The sequence below is a fragment of the Salvelinus namaycush genome, chromosome 14 (genome assembly GCF_016432855.1).
Source record: "Salvelinus namaycush isolate Seneca chromosome 14, SaNama_1.0, whole genome shotgun sequence".
In the NCBI taxonomy this organism is placed as follows: domain Eukaryota; kingdom Metazoa; phylum Chordata; class Actinopteri; order Salmoniformes; family Salmonidae; genus Salvelinus; species Salvelinus namaycush.
In genome coordinates this window covers 12,861,281-12,880,741 of record NC_052320.1, presented here as the reverse complement: position 1 = coordinate 12,880,741, position 19,461 = coordinate 12,861,281, and the positions used below count along the sequence as shown (strand labels likewise).

Genomic DNA, 19,461 nt, shown 5'->3' with positions numbered 1-19,461 from the left:
CGCTTTTTCAGTTCTGCCTACAAATGTTCTTTAGTATTGAGGTCAGGGCTTTGTGATGGCCACTCCAATACCTTGACTTTGAGGTCCTTAAGCCATTTTGCCACAACTTTGGAAGTATGCTTGGGGTCATTGTCCATTGGAAGACCCATTTGCGATCAAGCTTTAACTTCCTGACTGATGTCTTGAGATTTTGCTTCAATATATCCACATAATTTTCCTGCCTCATGATGCGATCTATTTTGTGAAGTGCACCAGTCCCTCCTGCAGCAAAGCACCCCCACAACATGATGCTGCCACCCTCGTGTTTCATGGTTGGGATGGTGTTCTTCGGCTTGCAAGCGCCCCCCTTTTTCCACCAAACATAACAATGGTCATTATGGTCAAACAGTTCTATTTTTGTATCATCAGACCAGAGAAAATTACTTCAAAAAGTAAGATCTTTGTCTCCATGTGCAGTTGCAAACTGTTTTGGAGCAGTGCTTTCTTCCTTACTGAGCGGCCTCTCAGATTATGTAGATGTAGGACTCGTTTTACTGTGGATAAATATACTTTTGTACCTGTTTCCTCCAGCATCTTCACAAGGTCCTTTGCTGTTTTTCTGGGATTGATTTGCACTTTTCGCACCAAAGTACGTTCATCTCTAGGAGACAGAACACATCTCCTTCCTGAGCGGTATGACTGCTGTGTGGTCCCATGGTGTTTATACTTGCGTACTATTGTTTGTACAGATGAACATGGTACCTTCAGGCGTTTGGAAATTTCTCCCAAGGATGAACCAGACTTGTGTGGGTCTACAATTTTCTTCTGAGGTCTTGGCTGATTTCTTTTGATTTTCCCATGATGTCAAGCAAAGAGGCACTGAATTTGAAGGTAGGCCTTAAAATACATCCACAGGTACACCTCCAATTGACTCAAATTATGTCAGTTAGCTTTAGAAGCTTCTGATAGGCTATGACATAATTTTCTGGAATTTTCCAAGCTGTTTGATGGCACAGTCAACTTAGTGTATGTAAACTTCTGACCCACTGGAATTGTGATACAGTGAATTATAAGTGAAATAATCTGTCTGTAAACAATTGTTGGAAAAATTACTTGTCATGCACAAAGTAGATGTCCTAACCGACTTGCCAAAACTATAGTTTGTTAACAAGAAATTTGTGGAGTGGTTGAAAAACGAGTTTTAATGACTCCAACCTAAGTGTATGTAAACTTCAGACTTCAACTGTAAATACTTTTTTTTTTTTTTCTTTTGTCAAACATTCTAAAAACCTGTTTTCGCTTTGTCATTATGGGATATTATGTGTAGATTGCTGAGGATTTTTATTTATTTAATCAATTTTAGAATAAGGCTGTAATGTAACAAAATGTGAAAAAGTCAAGTGGTCTGAATACTTTCTGCACTGTATGTATGCTTTTATGGTGTAGAGAGCTCTAACTATTGACCTGTTTTTTGTTGTTGTTGTTTATCACTTTGCTACAATACAATCAATGTCCAAACATTATTTGATTGTCATTTTATTCAATTTAAAAAGTCTCATTTTATTCTTGAGAGACAAAATGTTACAAAAACTTTACATATGGAGCTATTTTGCATGCTGCATTCATTTTTGTCTTGTTCTTTCAATTTAGTCTGTATTTGAATTTTGCTTGCCTTTTTCTCACACCATGTTTAATTATGAAAGCGAACAAATTTAACAAGCAGGTGGAATGCAAACATTATTTCTCGTTGCGAGGGCTGATTTGACATTCCAGATTTGAAGTGCCATGTTTATATGTTAATTGCATTCCGTTGTTGTCAGTTGGTTAATAAGGGATGTTGTTTTGTATAAGTTTACCCTCAGTATTTACATTGTATTTCTATTGAAGGACAAAACAATAACAGATTATTGGCATAGAATAATCAGTTCACAATGAAGTGGCTGTTTTATAAGATGTTGAAACAAGAGTTAATTGATGTGCCATGACTTTGCATCGTGTGTTTTTTCTCAAGTTGTCAGTATTCTCTCAGTCTGAACATGCCTCTGATCAAGCTTGTTTTGTTTTGCACATTATTTATATTTTAGTAAATATTTTGATATTAAACTGCCATTTTGTGCTACAAATGTTGTATCTTCACTTTTTTATCTTTTTGACAGCAACAGTAGGGTGAGTTTTACCAAGTTAACTTGGTTCTTAAATGGGTACTTATATCAGCTGTTGGGATGGTCTTAAGATTACTCAATGCATAATAAAATATTTTCCTTATACATAGGGGTAATATAACAAGATTACACTTAATTAAATCCTCAGCTTTGGACCCCATAGTTCCTCTCTCACATTATGACTCCTCCTCCCCAAACACAAGAAATTAAACTTGTGAGAACTCTTTTTTTTTAATGGTAATATCCTCACTTGTTTTCTAAGCCTCCTTTGATCTACATCAACCTCCTCACTTTGCAGCCTACAGATGGAGTAAATATCGGTCCTGGTTACTCTCCATAAGGCTTTAGCCCTTAATTCCAGATTAGTCGAAAAGGGCAGCAGCACTTGCTTTTGGGGTTTGGGGTATCAGAAGACATGGAGGCACAGAGGCAAGTGTTTTGTGCTTCAATTCTGAAGAGGGGGAGGTTGTTGAGGGGTGGGATAAGAGGGGAGTTTCTGTAATAGATACTTATCTTACTGCCCTCAAGCCCTCAAACAAAGTCCCCCTCTGAAGAGATTATAACCCAGGGAGGGCACATTAACTCTAATCCCATGCATTGAGGCCTAGGCACCCCATACCAACCCCCTGCCCACATACCCCACCCCCCCGATACCACCCACTGCCTAGCCCCCCATACCACCACCTAGCCCGGCTATAACTACCCCTTACTCCACTTACATCTACCCTTCTGTTGTAGGGGATACCTTGTATCTGGCCCATGTATGAGGAGACCCTGTGGCTACACACTAGGGGTATGTGTGTGCGTGTGTGCGTGTGCTCGTAAGCGTGGGGAGGGGCTTAGGGTTAGTGTTTCAATAGCACACTGTTTCTAATGAAAAGCTTTCAGGGGTGCATACTGCTGTGTAACCGATTCCCCTCTCTGAAGAGATTAGGAGCTACATTGTTGGTTTGGTTGCTCATTTCCATGAGAGCACTGCCTCCCACCAGCGCCTGCTTGCTATTGTTATCAAGGGGTTGAAACACAGAACCAGTGCCCCCGGCTTCCTTGTAGCCTTTGTTTAACAAATCGGCCGAAATGTAGATGTCACGTCACAAATGCTTTACAAGCTCATTATGCTGGCTGTGAGGGAATAGTAAAAAAAATCTGTAGCTGCATGAACTTCCGTTTGTTACATTTTGAAGAGTTGTTTCTTCCGCTTCCTCCATTTCCTAACGCTTTAACAAAACAATCTTACATTATTTTGAGCAACATTATACATATTACAATGAATGAAACATATTCCACTATGGTTTAAATGTAGCGTTTCATGCCCATGCACATCGAGTAGCAGTGAAATGATTTGCTACAAATATTAGTGTATGTTAGCAATTAATTCTTTCTCATATTGTGGATGGTTATTTGCTAATGATAATAATACCACGAAATTGGGGAGAAAAAAGGAAAATGAAATCCAGAAATATCTAATTTACATAAGTAGTCAACACTTTGAGTCATCTTTGGTATGTCTGTATCAGCTTTGCTCATCTGGATTTGGGGATTTTCTCAAGTTCTGTTAAGTTAGATGGGGAAGCTGTGAACAGCAATCTTCAAGTCTTTACACAGATTGTCAATGGGATACAAGTCTGGGCTTTGACTGGGTCACTCAAGGACTTTCACATTATTGTTCTGAAGCCATTCCAGCATTGCTTTGGATGTATGCTTGGGGTCATTGTCCTGTTGGAATGTAAATCTATGCCCCCAGTCTAAGGTTGTTTGCACTCTAAAGGAGGTTCTCATCAAGAATTTGCCTGTATTTGACTCCATTTTATTTGACCTTTATTTAACTAGGCAAGTCAGTTAAGAACAAATTCTTTCAATGACGGCCTAGGAACCCCTGCCTTGTTCAGGGGCAGAACGACAGATTTGTACCTTGTCAGCTCGGAGATTTGAACTTGCAACCTTTCGGTTACTAGCCCAACGCTCTAACCACTAGGCTACCCTGCTGCCCCATTCACTGTACCCTCTATCCTTACCAGTCTCCTAGTCCGTGCCGCTGAAAAGCATCCCCATAGCATGATGCTACCACCTCCATGCTTCACCGTAGGGATGGTGTTTTCTCCAGACATAGCGCTTTGCATTCAGGCCAAAGAGTAACATTTTTGTCTCATCAGACCACAGAATCTCATAGTCTTTCACGTGCCTTTTTGCAAACTCCAGGCGTGCTGTCATGAGATTTTTTCTCAAGAGTGGCTTCCATCTGACCACTCTCCCATAAAGCCCAGATTGGTGAAGTGCTGTAGAGACTTGTCCTTCTGGCATGTTCTCCCAACTCAGCCAAGGAACTCTGTAGTTCTGTCAGAGTGGTCACTAGGTTCTTGGTCACCTTCTCATCCAAGGTCCTTCTTGCCCGGTGGCTCAGTTTGGTTGGACAGTGTCTGGGTAGTTCCATATTTTTTCAATTTCCCAACGATGGAGACCACTTTGCTCTTGGAAAAAGTTTATTGGACTTCATGGTATAGTTTCTGCTCTGACATGCACTGTCAACTATGGGACCTTATATAGACAGGTGTGTTTCTTTCTGAGTCATGTCCAAACAATTGAATTGGCCACAGAATGACTCCAAGTTGTAGTGACGTCTCAAGGATTATCAAAGGAAATTGGATGAACCTGAGCTCAATTTGGAGTGCCATAGCAAAGGGGTGTGAATACCTATGTAAATAAGATATTTCTGTATTTCATTTTCATTCAATTTGCTAAAATTTCTAAAAACATGTTTTCACTTTGTCATTATGGGGTATTGTGTGTAGATGGGTCAAATAAAATAATCAATTTTGAATTCAGGCTGTAACACAACAAAATGTGGAATTATTTAGCAGTCTTATGGCTTGGGGGTAGAAGCTATTCAGGGTCCTATTCAGGGTCCTTAGGGTCCTGTTGGTTCCAGACTTGGTTAGCTGTGTGAACACTGAGCTGTAGTCGATGAACAGCATTCTCACATAGGTGTTCCTCTTGTCCAGGTGGGACAGGACAGTTTGGAGTGCAATAGAGATTGTATCATCTTTTGATGCGTTGGGGCGGTATGCAAATTGGAGTGGGTCCAGGGTGTCTGGACTGATGGAGTTGATATGAGCCATGACCAGCCTTTCAAAGCATTTCATGGCTACAGATGTGAGTGCTACAGGGCGATAGTTATTTAGACAGGTTACCTAGGCAAAGGGACTATGGTGGTTTGCTTGAAACATGTAGGTATTACAGACTGGGTCAGGGAGTGCTTGAAAATGTCAGTGAAGACACTTGCCAGCTGGTCAGCGCATGCTCTGTGTACGCGTCCTGGTAATCCATCTGGCCCTGTGGCCTTGTGAACCTGTTTAATGGTCTTACTCACATCGGCTATGGAGAGCGAGATCACACAGTCATCCAGAATAGCTGGTGCTCTAATGCATGGTTCAGTGTTGCTTGCCTCGAGCGAGCATAGAAGAATTTTAGCTTGTCTGATAGGCTTGCGTCACTGGGCAGTTCGTGGCAGGGTTTCCCTTTGTAATCCGCGATAGTTTGCAAGCCCTGCCACATCTGACGAGCGAAAGAGCCGGAGTAGCAGGATTCAATCTTAGTCCTGTATTGAAGCTTTGGCTGTTTGATGGCTCGTTTGAAGTCGTATATGCGTCCGGATTAGAAACCCACTCCTTGGAAGTGGAAGCTCTAGCCTTTAGCTCAGTGTGGCTGTTGCCTGTAATCCATGGCTTCTGGCTGGGATATGTGTCACGCCCTGACCATAGATTGCTTTGTATGCTTCTATGTTTTGTTTGGTCAGGGTGTGATGTGGGTGGGCATTCTATGTTGTATGTCTAGGTTGTCTATTTCTGTGTTTGGCCTGGTGTGGTTGTCAGAGACAACGAAAGACAGCTGCCTCTGATTGGGAGCTATACTTAGGTAGCCTGTTTTCCATTGTGTGTTGTGGGTGATTGTTTTCTGTTTGTGCGTATTGCTTGCAGAACTGTTTCGTTTTCGTTCTCGCTCTTTATTATTTTTTGTAAATTCAGTGTTCAGTTTATTTTGTTTATTAAAATTAACACGTACCACGCTGCACCTTGGTCCTCCTCTCCTTCCACCAACGAAAGCCGTTACAATATGTACGTATGGTCACTGTGGGGACGACGTCGTTGATGCACTTATTAATGAAGCTGGTGACTGATGTGGTAAACACCTCAATGTTATCGGATGAATCTCGGAACATATTTCAGTCTGTGCTAGCAAAATAGTCCTGTAGCTTAACATCCACTTTACTTCTGTATTGAGTACTTCCTGTTTTAGTTTTTGCTTGTCAGCAGGAATCAGGAGGATAGAGTTATGGTAAGATTTGCCAAAGGGGGGGGTGAGGGAGAGCCTTGTATGCATTTCTGTGTATGGAGTGAAGGTGATCTATAATTTTGTCGCCTTTAGTTGCTCAGGTGACATTCTGGTAAAAATGTGGTAAAACGGATTTCAGTTTCCTTGCATTAAAATCACCGTCCACGGAAGCGCCGCCTCTGGCTGTGCATTTTCTTGTTTGCTTATGGCCCTATACAGCTCATTAAGTGCGGTCTTAGTGCCAGCATTAGTTTGGGGTGGTAAATAGAATTCTATGAAAAATATAGATGAAAACTCTCTTGGTAAATAGTATGGTCTGCAGTTTATAATGAGGTTTTCTAGCTCAGGCGAGAACTCCAGACTTCCTTAACATTAGAGATCACAAACCATCTGTTGATAACAAAGAGAACCCCCCCCCCCCCCCCGCCCAAATGTTACACGAGGCTGCCGACCGGTCTTGACAATGTATGGAAACGTTTTTTGTCACTGGAAATGATGGCAGAGACATTATGTATTTGTGTTTTATCATCGTAAAAAACACATTTGTTCAGTAGCCTGTAAAATGGCTGCTATCCAATGCAGTGCCATCATTCAGTATGGACAGTATATGAATAGAAAAGGTGTGTACAGCAGTAGTGATATAGGGTGAGCCATGATTAGAAAACAGTATATATATACACCTGGAAAGTGGGTAAAACAGTCTGTAAACGTTATTAAAATGACCAGTGTTCAATGACTCTATGTACGTATGTACGAGACACCTGAAACCCCACCTCTTTAAGGAATACCTAGGATAGGATAAAGTAATCCTTCTAACCCCCCCCTCCCCCCCCTTAAAAGAGTTAGATGCACTATTGTAAAGTGGTTGTTCCACTGGATATCATAAGGTGAATGCACCAATTTGTAAGTCGCTCTGGATAAGAGCGTCTGCTAAATGACTTAAATGTAAATGTAAATGTACGTAGGGCAGCAGTCTCTAGCACTGGAGTAATATGATCAAATGTTTTGGTTCTAGTCAAGATTCTGTCACTGAGGAGGAGAGGCTTACAGCTAACGAGCTGCTCGGGTACAGCAAGCCCGCCGGAGAACTACCCTTGCTGGACAGACAGGCTGGGCAAGCTGGGGGTCCTGGGGGCCAACTAAGGCCCCCAAGGGGTGGTGGTGGTGGAGCAGGCCAGAGGGCCCCAACGTCCAATGCAGCAGAGGGCCCAACCAGCACCACCAGCAGTCATTCAGTCCCCCAGCCTTCGGCCTGTCCGTCACAGCCTAACAAATGTGGCCTGTCACTCACCCAGCAGAAGGCCGTCAATCAGTGCACACCCAGGAGGGAACAGAGGGGCGGGACACCGGTCCACCACCAAGATACTAACAAAGACATACTTAGAGTTGCAAGCGGTTTCAGCGCCACTTCTCTATTAAAATAATGATGGAGTAGAGCTGATAAGAGTAAGGACAAAGAGTTAGGAGGGATGAGGGTCAGGGGGGGTTGATAGCTGGGAGTGGGTGGGAGAGCTTGATAACTTTCACGCTTGGCTTAGAATAGAATGTCATTGGGGGGGGGGGGGGTTGTTATGTGTTTGTTGTCAATTTGTACTGGTGCTTTTTGATTTTTCACACCAAAATAACAATTAGTTTCAACATTTTGATTTAAGATTTCTGGTAACAATTGTTGTGATTCTTTATCAACTAGAAGAGAATGTATTGTTATATTAGTTTTTTTTCATGTCATAGGTTGACATTCACTTAATTTCCTGGAAATGGAATGGACCTGGAATGGGCATGTTCATACATTGACTTCATTGAGTCAGATTTGAAGTGGAAGTGTCTCTTGCCTCCTATGATTAGATTATATCAGTAGTGATTAATTCTCCATTTGGGTGAATTATATTCAAATAGCAAGCATTTTATAATTGTATTCCATTCCCTCTTAATGACAAATATCCAGATTTACCTTCTACTTACCACTTTCCCTCTCCATTATAAGAAGTACAGGTATCTGGATTTTTTTTTTTTTAGAGTAACAAGGACTAGTTGTTGAATACTCTGTGGATTCCCTTCAAGCTTTTGTTGTGTTGACAAACTTACAGAGATATAGGATCTTAATTTGATCACCCTGTTGTTGCAGGAAATTTCCCTTACAAAAATGTCCATTAATTATAATCCACATTTCCAGTTGCGAGTAACTGGTCAAATTAAGATCCTATATCTGTAGGCCTTTTGTTGGGTCAACTCAGCAGGAGGTGATAGCCAGAAATTGAACTCACACCTAAGACCATTGTTGTTACCAGCTGATCAGGACTCGCACTGTTGTCATGGTCCTGGATCTTCTCCTCAATCAGAGGCCCGCCCTAGAGGAGGACATTTACATTTCAGTTATTTAGCAGACGCTCTTATCCAGAGCAACTGTCAGGTGCAATTAGGGTTAAGTGCCTTGCTCACGGGCACATCGACCAATTTTTCACATTGTCGGCTCGGGGATTCGAACCAGCGACCTTTCAGTTACTGGCCCAATGCTCTTAACAGCTAGGATACCTGCCACCCTGAACACAGATATAGGATACTTTATGTATGAGAATGGGATATTAAAGGCATCATTGAGAGTTCCAATAGAGAAAGGGGGCTCGTACTGTTGTCCTGCATGGCTCTTCTACTGGTTTCAATCAGGCCCACGGTTTAGACCCACTGTTAACTGTAGTGACATAGTTATATATATATGTATGAGAATAGGAAATGAAAGGCATCATTGAGGCTTCCAGTCGACTAGAGGGGAACCCTCAATCCATCTCTGATGGACTAAGGTACTTGTCTTGTCTTAAAGGGGGTTGAAACAGAGGACAGAGGTTGAAACATTTCCATTCACCTGATCTTGTAACCAGCCAAAAGTTGCATGTGCTGGCCATTTAACACTCACAGTAGACTATCATTACTCTTATCTTGTATACTGTATCTCACAGGGAACTGAGGACAATCCTCCTCCATTTGGACACTTTTCTGCGCAATCGAGGGACATCCTGAGAGCAAACAATACCTATCCAACCTGTCAGAAGGAGACCAAAACCTGCATTGTAGCTGCAAAAGAGGAAAATATTTGAAAGGAGAGTCTACAAGTCAGACAAAAGCCACTGCCCTGAGCTGTTTGTCTCCTGAGATGTACAGATGACATTAGCTAAGCCTCTGACTCTTTGCTCTCCAGTCAACCCTTTGTACCAGTTATACATATTTTCTCACCACCCCCACCACACACACAAATAAAAAAACATTTTTATAACAAAATCTGTGAAATATTGGATATCCACAACGTTCAGCATAATGTGAAAATGTAAATCAAGATGATGAGTGAAGTGCATTCTGCTAATAGCAGATGCCGGTCAACAGTCTTCTGTTTCAAATTGATCTTACGTTAATTAAATTATTTCGATAAATAAAGAAATCATAGGATATGTAGTTAGTCTATGGATTGTTCATTTATTTGAGACTTTTATGCATGGCTACACTTTTCCTCCTATTTTTTTAATACTTTAACAATTCACCCTTTTAGAAATTAGGTGGAGAGACCTACTTAGCAGTAGCTACGCTCAAAAGGTTGCAACCAAACCACCACATAATACGAGCATCGTAAAGTAAAAACTACTTCAACCAATGTCCCTTTGGAGAAGATGAAAGGGCAGTGGAATAAGAATTGTAATTTTTTTATCGTATCTTTAACAATCCTTCAAGCTCCCTACATTACCATTTGTTATCTCATATTTATCATATACATTAGTAACACCTGTTTTACTTAACAGCTTTTAATTAGCCCCATTGAAACGATATGCTGAAGCCACAACAAAACCATCCGACATGTAAAGGGAAGTCTGTTATTGTTCAATCACAATAAATTAACAAAATAGTTCTGGGGTATCGCCAGCCTAAGTAAGGTAACCCATTGCCCCAATGACACACAAAACATAACCACCCCACAGTTGTTAATTAAATAGGAATAGTAAATTGGTATCTTACAAAATATGTTAGATTTTTTTCGATGTTAAATTAATAATAAATATCAGCATAACGCCTACATGTTTTTGTTTCCGTTGAGGGAAATGTAGGATACAGAAACCAATAGCCTAATTCAATCGGAAAATATTAGATGAAACCTCGGACAAATCTAAATAAAACTATATTGAAGACATCACAGTTTCAGTCAATGGTCATGGAAAGAAGCCTGGGAATGTGTTAACGTCATTAGGCTAATTCAATTGGCTAATTCAATTCACAGCTACATGTTCAGACTTCAATTTCAAACAGAAGTCTGATCGTCAGACAAGAGACATAGGGTCTGCCTGGTGTTAATCCTATTCAAGTCATTTTATTATCCTACAGTGAGTGTTGCACAAACATAATGTCAAATTCGATGGGAAACTATCGATATTAACATGTAATATGCTATATTTACAATGAATGGTACGTTTACAACAGTTTCTCTTTCCTATATAATTTTTTATTTTGGAAATGCACTTTATTTTTGGCCTGAAATGCACTTAATTCAGTTAGATTTTTAAAATAAATTAATTTACTTTTTGGCATATTTGTAACTGAAAAAATATGTATGAGGACGGCTGATGGCATTGATAAAACTGGTGGCCTACAATAAATTAATAGTTAAGGATCTATACAGAACCTAACATTATAGATCGTATTGTGACAACAAATAGTGAATTATGAGAGATTCTAGTTTCTAGTATCCTCCGCATCAGAACAAAACTGTGAAATTCAAATGAAATTTCATTATTCGTCTCTCACCATAGAAATGATTGGTTTGAGATACGTTATAGACAGGCTATTTAGCGCCTTTAAGAAACCGTTAAAAGGAACACCGTTGTTCTCCTTTGATGGGATTTGGTGCGAGTGAAAGCGAGGAATTTTGAACGTAACTGTCAATCACCGCGGTTAAGAACCGCCCATGACTGGATAGGGGTATATTTAGAGCTGTTGAGGGTGCACATTACTGTCATTCAAGCTCTGATAGTCAGGACGTAAGGATGCCTGCGTCACAAACAGGCAACTTCTTTGAGAGAAATATCAACATGCCCCCTGGATATCAGATACCGTTTTTGGGAGGTCCAGCTGGGGTACAACAGCAACAAGCCCCTTATCTTGCTGCGATGGCTGGGGTACCTTTGGCATATTCCGGACTACAAGGATACAAATTAATCCCCTATCCACACCACAGATACATTGCGAACATGGTAAATTATTTGACAATATGTTTTCTCTATTGTATACCTAATCAATAACATTTCCAGCTAATAATCTAAATGTATTCATCATTTATCAATATCGGAAAAAGAAAGCATTCTACAGACCTTTTTAATACCAATTAAATGTAATGCGTAATTACACACTTAACAAATCAATGTGGTCAGTTACGCACGAATTTAAACATAAACTAATCACGTTCTCTTGTGTTTTCAGAACAACTCTTTCGACCTGAAAGCTGTCTCTCCATATCATCAAGCGCTCCTCGGCCGAGGAGGTCCATTCTACCCGCAATACCGACCAGGAGCAACCGATGACCTGATCAGAGTCGCCAAGGTGGCTACCCGGGAAAGCACCAGCGCGCTCAAGGCCTGGTTGAACGAGCATCTTAAGAACCCGTATCCCACGAAGGGTGAGAAGATCATGCTTGCTATTGTAACCAAGATGAGCCTCACGCAGGTTTCCACTTGGTTTGCCAACGCCAGGCGACGACTGAAGAAGGATAATAGGGTAAACTGGGCGTCCAAGGGGAAATCTGACGAGGAGGGCGAGAGCGACGAGGAGGAGGGCGAGGGCTCTCTGCAGAAAATCCGTTTGGACGACGAAGATGAGATAGATCCTCCAACCGTAGATGACAATGAGGATATTGGACATAGAGTATCCAACTCAACGACAGAGCCGGTGGATGAGCGCCTTGTGAAACAGTCAAACGACGACAATAGAGCTGGTAGGCTCGCGGCGCACGCGGAAAATGTGGTAAAGAATGACACAGAACGCAAATCATTTCCAGCTAATCTGGAAAGTAAAGATAACGTTGAGTGTCAAAAACCCAAAATATGGTCTTTGGCAGAAACGGCGACATCGGAAACGGGGAAAAAGCCGCAGTACACTGCTTGTCATCCTGGAACACAAGTTGGCAAATTCTGGGCAGAATGGGCATCAAGGAACGGACTGTACATTCCCGTATACCCTGCTCACGATATTCTATAACAGAGCATTTACTATTTAAAACAGTGAAGGACACATTTTTACATCTTATGCACTTTAAAATACCAAATTCCATGGCGTGGGTCTACTTTTTGACGTTTAAACGTGGACTAATTTGCTAGGAAAATGCTAGGTATATGTTTGTTAGGCTACTTGTAAGACCAACGACTCTTACAGAACATGTTATGTTTTGTGTACATATGTGTATATATATTTTCGATGAACAATCTGTAAATTCTTATCACAAAAAAATATTTTGGTAAAATAAAATCCCTCAAAATATAAAATACAATTTTCGTGTGTGTTCCACTATTTTCAAGGATCAGTTCTTACAGCAGGCTATTTGGGTTGGGAAAGGTCTGGTAAAGTCACAGTCTGATTTCGACTTATGAAATGTTACATTATTTTACATTCTCGTGTAGTTTATTATAGTTTCAGACGCATGTATCCATGCATATTGCCAATATATCTAATGTTAGGAAGTTTAAGCAAGCTGACTCTTGTTGAATAATAACCATCTACAAAAAATGGGTTATAATTTAATTGATAAAACATTATAGAATTTTCATATCAAACCTAGATCTGTTAAAATTCATGTATTAGGTTAACTCATTGTTGGTCCATGCAGGATGATAATGGCCTACACCAATGGCCTACCTTAGGCAACTGACCACATTGGCCAAAAAAAGAAACTGCATGCCTGTTCAATATAATACAGCAGAACTTTAAATGAGTATAAAATATGCATAATGTAATACAAATCTATATTATCTTTATGGGGAGTATAAATGGAAACCGGTTAAGTGTTCTGCATCTCCAAACCTCCACAGGTAGAGAGAGATTGTGTGTGTGGCGTGGTTATGTGTAGGAGAGGAACTAACATACACAAACAACAGGAGAGCATACAGTATCTACAGTGTCTGATGGGTAAAGGAGATTCAGATGAGTTGGAGGTGAAAGACTGGAGATCCTGTCCCTTGCTAATCACATAGAATCACCCAGTTTTCCATGTCAATTCAAAGGGCTGTATCTCCACTAATCCAGGGATAATGAGAAAACCCCTAAGAGGAAAGAAGCCCCTTCACACCACCCCGAGACACACACACAGAGGGTTGAGTAGTGCCCTTTTCACAGGTGACCCAAATGAGGTGTAATCCCAGACAGAACAGGACCCAATCTGCCACAAACTAGTGGACATATTTAATTTGATCTCATTACATTAATCCAAGCACACTCTTTAAAATCATGGGACATTTTAATTTCTAGTTTTAATTGTGACATGAATATACTTTTTACAGCATCTAAAAGGTCAAGCTAATGTCTATGAGTAGCCTACCATTATGACCTCCCAAGATCATGACATTCTCACAAAAGTATGACAGAGGCTGAAGTCCACCCCCTGACTGATGCTGAAACCTCAAGGTTCTAGTCAGAGCCATCTATAGGGCTCTGTTCTAGTGAAGTACTACCTCCTCCTTGTGGAAAATCTGAGTATATGCCTCTGACACCAAAATATAAAACTGTAAGATAAAAGGTTGGGTACTGTATGCTCCTACAATATTAGATCTGTACTTTATAAATTTAACTTGAAAATTGACCCCCAAAAAATGTTTATTGATTTTGAATGATAAAATGTTTAATGCAAAAACAAAACAGGCAGTTTGCATTTGGCTCCTGAGTGGCGCAAGCGGTCTAAGGCACTGCATTTCAGTGCAAGAGTCATACCTACAGACCCTGGTTCAATCGCGTGCAGTATCACAACCGGCTGTGATCTGGAGTCCCATAGGGCGGCGCACAATTGGCCCAGCATCGTCCGGGTTAGCGGAGGTTTCGGCTGGGGAAGGCCGTCATTGTAAATAAGAGTTTGTTCTTAACTGACTTGCCTAGTTAAATAAACAAAATAAATGTCAATTTGCATCGTCTTTAAAGGGTGACTATACTTTCTGATTTGGCCTCACTTTAGATTTGGTTCATTAAGAAATGCTAGCGGCCATGACTGAATTCAAACCTGAGTTGGTTTTGTGGTGTGGTTTGATGTGAGTGTCTCTTGTGTTTGCAGATGGGAAGAGTTAGCCAAATTATTTCGCCAATTACCTTCAGCTGACTGGTGTGCCACCTTGACAAAATTGGTTTGACTTTGGATAGCCTATCTCTGGGGCTAGTGAGGGACTGTCAATAAATTACACAATGGAAATGAGACAATATTTTCATGTTGCACACTTTTTAGATCTCAATAAATGCTTTCAATATTTGTATATGAACTTCAAAATGTATAGTTGGATTGAGGTTTTTAATTCATTGAAATTTGGAGCTATTAGAATTTGTACATATTGTCCCATGTACAGTGCCTTGCAAAAGTATTCACCCCCCTTGGCGTTTTTCCTATTTTGTTGCCTTACAACCTGCAATTTAAATAGATTTTTATTTGGATTTCATGTAATGGACATACACAAAATATTCTAAATTGGTGAAGTGAAATTAAAAAAATAACTTGCTTAAAAAGATTATTCAAAATAAAAAATGGAAAAATTGTGCATGCATATGTATTCACCCCCTTTGCTATGAAGTCCCTAAATAAGATCTGGTGCAACCAATTACCTTCATACGTCACAATTAGTTAAATAAAGTCCACCTGTGTGCAATCTAAGTGTCACATGATCTGTCACATGATCTCAGTATATATACACCTGTTCTGAAAGGCCCCAGAGTCTGCAACACCACTAAGCAAGGGGCACCACCAAGCAAGCGGCACCATGAAGACAAAGGAGCTCTCCAAACAGGTCAGGGACAAAGTTGTGGAGAAGTACAGATCAGGGTTGGGTTATACAAAAATATCAGAAACGTTGAACATCCCACAGAGCACCATTAAACCCATTATTAAAAAATGCAAAGAATATGGGAGCCATAGGAGACCTGCCAAGAGAGGGCTGCCCACCAAAACTCATGGTCCAGGCAAGGGGGGCATTCAACAGAGAGGCAACAAAGAGACCAAAGATAACCCTGAAGGAGTTGCAAAGCTCCACAGTGGAGATTGGAGTATCTGTCCATAGGACCACTTTAAAACCTCTCTAGGGGGTGTGGAACAGTAGCGTCCCAACTGGCCAACATCCAGTGGAATTGCATAGCGCCAAATTCAAAAACAGAAATACTCATTATAAAAATTCATAAAACATACAAGTGTTATACATCGGTTTAAAGATGAATTTCTTGTTAATCCAACCACGGTGTCAGATTTCAAAAAGGCTTTACGGCGAAAGAATACCATGCGATTATCTGAGAACAGCGCCCAGCAGACAAATCATTACAAACAGTTACCAGCCAAGGAGAGGAGTTACACAAGTCAGAAATAGCGATAGAATTAATCACTTACCTTTGATGATCTTCATATGGTTGCACTCACAAGACTCCCATTTACTCAATAAATATAATTTTTGTTCGATAAAGTCCATCTTTATATCCTTAAAACTCAGTTTTGTTCGCACGTTTTGTTCAGTAATCCACAGGCTCAAAGGCAGTCACAACAGGCAGACGAAAAATCCGAAAAGTATCAGTAAAGTTCGTAGAAACCTGTCAAACGATGTTTATAATCAATCCTCGGGTTGTTTTTGTCATAATAATCAATAATATTTCAACCGGACAAAAGATTTGTCAATATAATAGGAAAACATGAAAGGCGCACTCTCGGTCACACGCATGAAAAACCTCTGGGACACTGCAGTGTCCACTCATTCAGAGTGGTCTTACTCCCTCACTTTTCAGAATACAAGCCTGAAACAATTTCTAAAGACTGTTGACATCTAGTGTAAGCCATAGGAAGTGCAATTTGAGTCCTAAGTCAATGGACTCTGTATAGGCAGTCAATGGAAAACTACAAACATAAAAAAAACACTATCTGGATGGATTTTTCTCAGGTTTTCGCCTGCCATTTCAGTTCTGTTATACTCACAGACATTATTTTAACAGTTTTAGAAACTTTGGAGTGTTTTCTATCCAGATCTACTAATTATATATCTAATTATATGCATATCCTAGCTTCTGGGCCTGAGTAGCAGGCAGTTTACTTTGGGCACGCTTTTCATCCGGAGGTGAAAATAGTGCCCCCTACCCTAGTGAGGTTTAAGCCGTACATTCCACAGAGCTGGGCTTTATGGAAGAGTGTCCAGAAAAAAGCCATTGCTTAAAGAAAAAAATAAGCAAACACATTTGGTGTTCGCCAAAAGGCATGCTGAAGACTCCCCAAACATATGGAAGAAGGTACTCTGGTCAGATGAGACTAAAATTGAGCTTTTTGGCCATCAAGAAAAACGCTATGTCTGGCACAAACCCAACACCTCTCATCACCCCGAGAACACCATCCCCACAGTGAAGCATGGTGGTCGCAGCATCATGCTATGGGGATGTTTTTCATTGGCAGGGACTGGGAAACTGGTCAGAATTGAAGGAATGATGGATGGTGCAAAATACAGGGAAATTATTGAGGGAAACTTGTTTCAGTCTTCCAGAGATTTGAGACTGGGACAGAGGTTCACCTTCCAGCAGGACGGTGACCCTAAGCATACTGCTAAAGCAACACTTGAGTGGTTTAAGGGGAAACATTTAAATGTCTTGGCATAGTCAATGCCCAGACCTCAATCCAATTGAGAATCTGTGGTAGAAGAAAGATTGCTGTATTAACTTCTTGCCACTAGGGGGGTGCCATTTCGACATAGCACAAATTCGTATCCAAATTAAACTGCCTCGTACTCAATTCTTGCTCGTACAATATGCATATTATTATTACTATTGGATAGAAAACACTCTCTAGTTTCTAAAACCGTTTGAATTATGTCTGTAAGTGAAACAGAACTCGACTTAGAGCAATTCTCCTATGAGGATTTGAAAATGGTGAAATCTGCTTGCTGTTCCCAGACCTGTAGATAACCCTGACTGTCTTCTATTGGTTGAGATGCACTGCATACGCCTTCCCCTGGTTGTTAGCGAATAGGGAGAGTTGAAATGGAGTCTCTACGTAGTTCAGAAAGTTGATAAATTGATTGGAATCGAGGTGTCCACCCTTTTGGACCTTCGCGCTGACGCAGAAAGGGTCTTGGAATGTCTTTTTAGAAGCTCTGGTTTTAGAAACTAGATATATCCGGCTCTGTTTTTATTCGATATAGGCTTTAAAGACATCATAATCTTGTTATTTTAAACCGATTTATATCAGTTTATGTCAGTATATTGCGATTTTCGGGCATTTCATTTTCTGACGTTGTATTGAGTTGGGTATCTCTCTCTCGAATGCCATTGTGTACTGCTAATTGCAACGTCGAAGGAAACATTCTCCAACCCAGCAACGATTCTTTTGGCCAACGGACACCTTTCCCAAGATTCTGATGGGAGTTCAGCTAATAGTAAGTACTATTTATGCTGATAATTCGTTGTTCTGTTGAAAAAGTAAAATGCATAAGACGCCATTATTTTCCGTGTAGCCTTGCGCTATCGCACCCTGTATTGCACCCAGTATTGCGCAGTAAGGTTAATTTTAAAAATGTAATTCAGCGATTGCATTAAGAACTAATTTGTCTTTCAATTGCTGTCCACCCTGTATTTTTTAGTCAAGTTTATGATTATTTATTGATTAGACTAGGTGACTCTCCAAGATGGCGCCCGCAATTTTCTGGGGAGCTTGGCAACTTTTCTCATTGTATAAGCACGATTTGTGCTGCTAAATATGCACATTTTCGAACAAACTCTATATGCATTGTGTAATATGATGTTACAGGACTGTCATCTGAAGAATTCTGAGAAGGTTAGTGAAAATTAATATATTTTGGTGGTGAATACGTTATCGCTATGTTTGGCTGGAATCAATGCTGTTGTTTGGTTTGCTACTGTGCTAAGCTAATATAACGCTATATTGTGTTTTCGCTGTAAAACATTTAGAAAATCTGAAATATTGTCTGGATTCACAAGATCTGTGTCTTTCCATTGCTGTACGCTGTGTATTTTTAAGAAATGTTTTATGATGAGTAATTATGTAATACACGTTGCTCTCTGTAGTTATTCTAGTCGATTTGTGATGGTGGCTGCAATGGTAAACTATGATTTATACCTGAAATATGCACATTTTTCTAACAAAACATATGCTATACAATAAATATGTTATCAGACTGTCATCTGATGAGGTTGTTTCTTGGTTAGTGGCTATTTATATCTTTATTTGGCCGAATTTGTGATAGCTACTGATGGAGTCAAAAACTGATGGAGTAATAAAAGTGGAGTCTTTTGCTAACGTGGTTAGCTAATAGATTTACATATTGTGTCTTCCCTGTAAAACATTTTAAAAATTAGAAATGATGGCTTGATTACCAAGATGTTTATCTTTCATCTGGTGTCTTGGACTTGTGATTTAATGATATTTAGATGCTACTATTTACTTGTGACGCTATGCTAGCCTATGCTAGTCAGCTTTTTTACTGGTGGGGGTGCTCCCGGACCCGGGATTCTGAGGAAGTAGAGGTTTTAAAGATTGCTGTACACCAGCGGAACCCATCCAACTTGAAGGAGCTGGAGCAGTTTTGCCTTGAAGAATGGGCAAAAATCCCAGTGGCTAGATGTGCCAAGCTTATAGAGACATACCCCAAGATACTAGCAGCTGTCATTGCTGCAAAAGGTGGCTCTACAAGGTATTGTCTTTTTTTGGGGGGTGGGGTGGGGTGGGGGGGGGGGGGGGGGGTGGATAGTTATGCACGCTCAAGTTAAAAAAAAAATTGTCTTATTTCTTGTT

At 40.4% G+C, this 19,461-nt stretch overlaps 1 protein-coding gene across 1 annotated transcript; it reads left to right on the top strand.

Moving 5' to 3' along the window:
* Nucleotides 1–11,491: 11,491 nt before the first annotated feature.
* Nucleotides 11,492–12,963, top strand: LOC120059617 (iroquois-class homeodomain protein irx-3-like). Its single transcript, XM_039008744.1, has 2 exons — nucleotides 11,492–11,581; nucleotides 11,925–12,963. Exons 1-2 carry the CDS (start codon nucleotides 11,492–11,494, stop codon nucleotides 12,696–12,698), a joined length of 864 nt encoding a protein of 287 aa, XP_038864672.1. The 3' UTR covers nucleotides 12,699–12,963.
* The last annotated feature ends 6,498 nt before the right edge of the window (nucleotides 12,964–19,461 follow it).